General features: G+C 36.0%; 1 protein-coding gene across 3 annotated transcripts in view; it reads left to right on the forward strand.

The window, feature by feature from the left end:
- The window catches only part of LOC128030060 (protein PTHB1), a 149,967-nt gene extending 146,751 nt beyond the window's left edge, over positions 1-3,216 (forward strand). For all 3 annotated transcript variants that reach the window (XM_052617536.1, XM_052617535.1, XM_052617537.1), the window contains one exon: positions 1,851-3,216. In XM_052617536.1, the coding sequence (XP_052473496.1) occupies positions 1,851-2,080 (230 nt within the window). In that variant the 3' untranslated portion in view covers positions 2,081-3,216. The remainder of the gene's footprint in view (positions 1-1,850) is intronic.
- Positions 3,217-6,000: the final 2,784 nt, after the last annotated feature.

Consider the following 6,000-nt stretch of genomic DNA (forward strand, 5'->3'; position numbering starts at 1 on the left):
GTCCTGCTGGTGATTCCTCTGGTGATGTGGGCTGTCTGTGGTTACACATCAGATAACGGTCGTGTGTATAGTAGTGCAGTTCACATTCAGGTACTGTTGAGTCTTTGTCTGTAGATTCACACTACAAAACCACATGCACACAATCACAGGCTCATCTGAGAGATGAAGAGTCTTGTGAGATTGTCTGTCTGAGAAGGGACGTCTGCAGTCGTGTCAGTGTCATTAAGCCTGCCGCTGCTGCGAAGCACCTCAGAAAAAGCCTTATTAAGCTGCTCCCTGCGGATACAGCCCTACAGGAGCTGTCTGCCTACCCAGCAGCCCCAGCGTGACTGCGGCTCACAGGCGTCTCGCACACAGGTGGAGGATTGAGACCAGCCCCCAGAGGATGCAAACGGCTGTGACTGTTTAAAGACTGTTTAGAGACGCACATATATATCACTCATTTAATAGACAGGGTATCTGTGTGTGTGTGTGTGTGTGTGTGTGTGTGTGTGTGTGTGTGTGTGTGTGTGTGTGTGTGTGTGTGTGTGTGTGTGAGTGTGTGTTGACTGCCTGCTGTGACTGACACTGAGTGACAATGGCACCTGGTACACAACAAAAAGATCTGCTCCCCACCCCCCAAAAACACACACACACACAGAAAGAGAGAGAGAATCTTTGACTCTCATACCCCTTTTCCACTAATATTCTGTCCCATTCTGTACATTACTTGTGTGCGTTTGGATAAAAAGGTCTGCTAAAGTGAATAAATGTACATTTGTGATCCTCTCAGAACCGGCATATGTTTCCAATAACTTTTGATGACATAACTGAACCATATTACAACATAATCTTCCCACAGACAAACTTTAATGTGACCATGGGTTTTTTTTAATATCTAGTGAATAAAAATCATAGTAGACCTTTATGAAAAAGAAGTATACTTTACTGAACTTTTGTATTTATTACAGAAATTATATACTTTAAAAGTATGCTAAAATGTGTTTACAGACTTGATTGCATGTTGTCTTTAAATGAGTATTTATTATAGTTTAATTTTATATTAAATGCAATTAAAGTGTTTCAGTTAGACTTTTTTTAGAATTACTAAATTGCAAATTCATTTTTACAGATGTGTATATTTAAAAAGTTTAAATGTATAACAGTTTTAATAGGTATTCAATTAAATGATTTTTAGTTTTAATGCAGTTCATTCAACAGAACACTTTAACTATATTATAGCAGCAGAATTAAGAAATGGCATATAAATATGTACTTACTAATTTTAATTTAATATAAATTAAAACTATAATTTTTTTATTTAAATAATAAACAGTTCAGCATCTGAAAACACATTCCTTTCAGTTTGCACTTTAGTATATTATTAAGAATATCAAGTATATTAGGCATATAAGAAGTACATTTTTGAAAAGTATGCTAACGTACTTCTTTTTTTCACAAGGGACTAATACTTCTGCTATTTCTATGTGTTATTATTATTTGGAATTACTGCCAGTCCAATGTGACATCATTTTTGGCATTAGCATGTTGATAAGCTAACAATGTGGCATTGTTGTATACATTAAAAACAAATGTTTTACACAGAAATATTAAATATTGGATGGATTTTTACTAGATGAGTTGAAATGCACTTTTGTTTGTCTTATCTATGAAAAGTCCATTCAATTCTGCTTCGAATTTTGGCCAAGATAAGGGATCTCAGACGGTAGCATGATGCTACCTTTTAAAACAGGCCTCTCATGAGGATCGTTCCTATAGTGCCTTAAATTGCTGTCTATATTGAAAAAAAGCATATATCATAAGATCTGCTTTGTTATATTCTTTATATTTCTATATTATGTTTGTAACAGATTCATCTAAAGAATCGTCCAGAGAGAAGAAGGAGAAAGACTCTAGTAAAGAAAAGGAGCCCAAAGTGTCGTCAAAAGAGTCTAAAAGAGAGTCTACAAAAGAGTCAAAGGACAAGGAGTCCACCAGAGAGAAAGATTCATCAAAGGAGTCTGGGAAGGACAAGACGAAGGTGTCCAGGAAGTCCTCGGTGAAAGTCAAAGAGAAGAAGTCCGAGGCAGGAGACGGCTGAATACATGGACAGCTGCTGCACTGATAAAAGTCTTTAGCTGTTTATTACGGTAGTCGGGTTGTCTGAGTAAAGGTTAATACCTCATCCTGATGCTTTTGCTGTAATTCTAGAGTTGATAGCATAGTGGCAGAAACAAATCTAAAAGTGCTTGTTTTCACTGTCTTTGAGGACAAGTGGACATGTTGGAGGGGTTTATATTTAAACTCAGCTGTCTGCCACTACAGCATGTAGTCTGTGTGTCTGTCGTCTCCTATTGCTCAGAAAGCCACCCGCGCAGCCCTGCGGGACGTCTGATCACGGGAACCACCAAAAATCACCACTCCATCTGATCTCTGCTGTCTGTCTCACTGTCTGTGTGACTTTCACAGCTTCTGACATCCCAATCCAACTTCTGAATTTGAATTATGTACAGAATTGACTTAAATAGAACTAAATTTATATGGACGAGTAGTTTTTAATTAGCCATTTTATTTCTCAGGATGAAAGACTCAAATGAATGTTATCAAATCAGCTCTTGGATTCAAAAAGAGCCGATTCTTAAATTCTGAATCTTGCACAACACTGTTGTGGGTCAACATTTGTCTCCCTTTCTACATGCAGTTTCTTATAAACACACACACACAGTCTCATTCATACCTATATAGTGAATTCAAGGCCATAGCAGTGGACAATCATGTACATACTATTTTTCATATATATGTTGTCTTAGAAGAAGTAGTAGGCCTGTTTATAGGTCATTTTGCCTAATGTTTCTTGTTTCTAGAAAATTATTTGCATAAAACAATGTGTAAAATGAATGTCTTGATAATCTACCTTTACATCATCATCAGAAACATTCATAATATCACATCATCTTACATTTTATATCAAGATTTGTATTATTTGTACCTTTATTATTATTATTATTATTATTATTATTATGTTCTTTGTTCCAGTTGTTAAATCAATTTTACATTCATGCTACAGTTTGTTATAGAGATTGGAATGGGATCTTTTGGTAGAAGTGATGTATTCTGAGGAAACATTTCCCTTTAAACCTGAAGCATTAGAGAGATCAATCTCTGCTGTAAATCGATTACACTGTCAATTGAGGCAATAAAACTGTCACTCAGCAATATAGCTTACAAATATTAAAATGTACAAATGCTCCTTTTGTGGGTGTGGGTGGACCAAGATTAGATGTTTAATGGAGTTTTTTGTGGTTTTGCATGCATTGTTTCTGTATTATGTTGCCTCATTTTGGCAACTTGATAGGGCCATTTGTCTAGATAATAATGTCTCTCTTCCATACAAGATCATCAACTCCTTACAGTGCTGATCTGTGCGGCTATTAGTGGGAAGAAATGAGTCATATATCCCACATCTATACATAGTCAGTGTAAATCATACTACAGAGTAGGGCACTGATTCCCAACCAGGGCAACTTTTAACCGATTTCAGTTTAGCTATGTTCAACTTAAAAAAAAAAATTGATATGGAATTGTAACCCAGAGGTAATGGGATCAAGTTTCTGTACCAGCGGGAAATGTAGGGGGGAGGAGGGAATGTACAGTGCTCTAATCTCTTCCACACTCAGTACCCATGTCTGAGGTACCTTTGAGCAAGGCACCAAACCCCTGGGTGCCACAGCAAAAACGGCTGTGTGTGTGTGCGTGCACTTGGATGGGTTAAATGCAAAGCGCACATTCTGAGTATGGGTTACCATATTTGGCCACACATCACATCACTTTCACTTAAGTATGCATTAAAATAAAAAGTACCAACTCAAAGAGTATGCAATTTCTGATATTTTTTCCACAGCTGTACCCAGCTTGCTAAAATTACAAAGCCCCGAAACTAAACTATTCAGCTCAAATTTCACATTTGATTTGTCTTCGTACCAATCAGTAATAAACAGCAGACAGACTGAATGAAAATGCTGGTTTACTCTCTGACAGTAGGTGGCGCTTAGAAAAAAAAAATCTGAAAATACCCTGGTTTTATGTAACAGCAGCATCTTCGGTCACATGACTAAAAGCACAAATCTAATTGGTTGACTAGTTTCATTTGCAGTGAAATGGAAAAAAGATTGGAACACATCTCAGTAAAATCTAGTGTTATGTGAATGATCCAGATCCAGTCTTTCTGAGCTGATGCATAAACAGCTGCTAATTTAAATTAAAATATTAATTGCACCAAATATTTGTCTTTGTGTGAACAGGCCTTTACATCTAAATCATATTTTCATTACATTTTGACTCAGAATACCGAAAATGGTGGTTTTGTAATTGCAATAGATATAATCTAAAGATAATTGCAACAAAACTGACTATTGCAACCTGTGTCAAGTTCCTTCACTACAAATAGCTTTGAAGAGTTAGTCACAATTTAATGGAAGTAAAGGTAAATCTTTTCTGAAACCAATTATCAAAAAAAAATAAAAAAAATAAATAAACAAATTAATAAATAAAAGATGTTGGGTGGGGACTTGATTTTATTCATTGTTCATTGATTAGATGGAGTGGGGCAGGGTTTAAAGGGTAAGTTCACCCCAAAATGAAAATTATGTTATTAATTACTCATCCTCATGTCGTTCCAAACCCGTAAGACTTTCGTTCATCTTCAGAACACAAATTAATATATTTTTGGTGAAATCTGAGAGCTTTCTGACCCTCCATAGGCAACAACGCAACTGAAATGTTTCCAGGTCCAGAAAATATATCTGTAAAATAGTCCATGTGACATCAGTGGTTCAACTTCAGTTTTGCGATGCTATGAGAATTTTTTTTTTTTTTTTTTCGCAAAGAAAACTAAAATAACAATATACTCAACCATTCCCTATACTCACTTCCGCCATTTTGAAGAGTATCCAAAAAGGTATTGGATGTTATCAGCATTGTTACTTTTGGGGAAAGTGCATGCATGAATGTAATTTTCATGAATGTAACATTGTTTAAACATAGGGGAAAGCATGTGTATGCATTATAATACTCTTTAAAATGGTGGAAGACGTATCTCTGGGGAGAAGAATGGTTGAGTAACATGTCATTTTTGTTTGACGTATTCTCATAGCATCGCAAAACTGAAGGTGAGACTGTTTACAGATATATTTACTAAGTTTCTGGACCTGGGAACATTTCAGTTGTGTTGCTGTCTATAGACGGTCAGATAGCTCTCTTATTTCATAAAAAATTGCTTAACTTGTGTTCCAAAGATGAACAAAGGACTTATGGGTTTGGAACGACATGAGGATGAGTAATTAATGACATGATTTTAATTTTGGGGTGAACTAACAAATTTAAGTCAACTAAATGAATTTGAGAAATCCGACATACTCCGCCAGAGAGTTTGTTTCACCAGATGATTGAGTAATGACATTGAATCACGATAAGATCAACAAGTGGCAAAGGTACAACAAGACATAACAGATGGATGGTCCTATTTAATCACAACATACTGCAGATCAGATGTCTCCTCATCACTCATATTATATCTTTACAAACTTAAAAAGTGTGTTCCTGTAGCTCAATTGGTAGAGCACTGTTTTATCAAGCGCAAGATTTGGGGGTTTGATTCCCTGGGAACACATCATATGTTAAAATTGATTGCCTGAATGCACTGTAAGCTTTGGATAAAATCATCTGCTAAATGCATAAGTTTAAATTTTATTTTAAAAAGTAATATCAGCTTCTCACACTCCATAGGCTAGCATAATCTTTGTCCTATGCATGGTTTATCACTCACTGTTGATAATAAAACCAATTAAAAGTATAATCCGATCTAAAAAAAAAAAAAGAGGATTTGCCAAACCCACTGTAACTGTCTGGGCTTGGCGAAAGGGGTTGTCACCAAGATCTCCAGTAAAAGTGCTCTTTGGCGCTATCTAGTGACTAATATTAGAGAAATAAATTGATTCTCTGAGAGCCTTGTCTTGGTATTCA

The sequence above is a fragment of the Carassius gibelio genome, chromosome A16 (assembly GCF_023724105.1).
Source record: "Carassius gibelio isolate Cgi1373 ecotype wild population from Czech Republic chromosome A16, carGib1.2-hapl.c, whole genome shotgun sequence".
Taxonomy (NCBI): Eukaryota; Metazoa; Chordata; class Actinopteri; order Cypriniformes; family Cyprinidae; genus Carassius; species Carassius gibelio.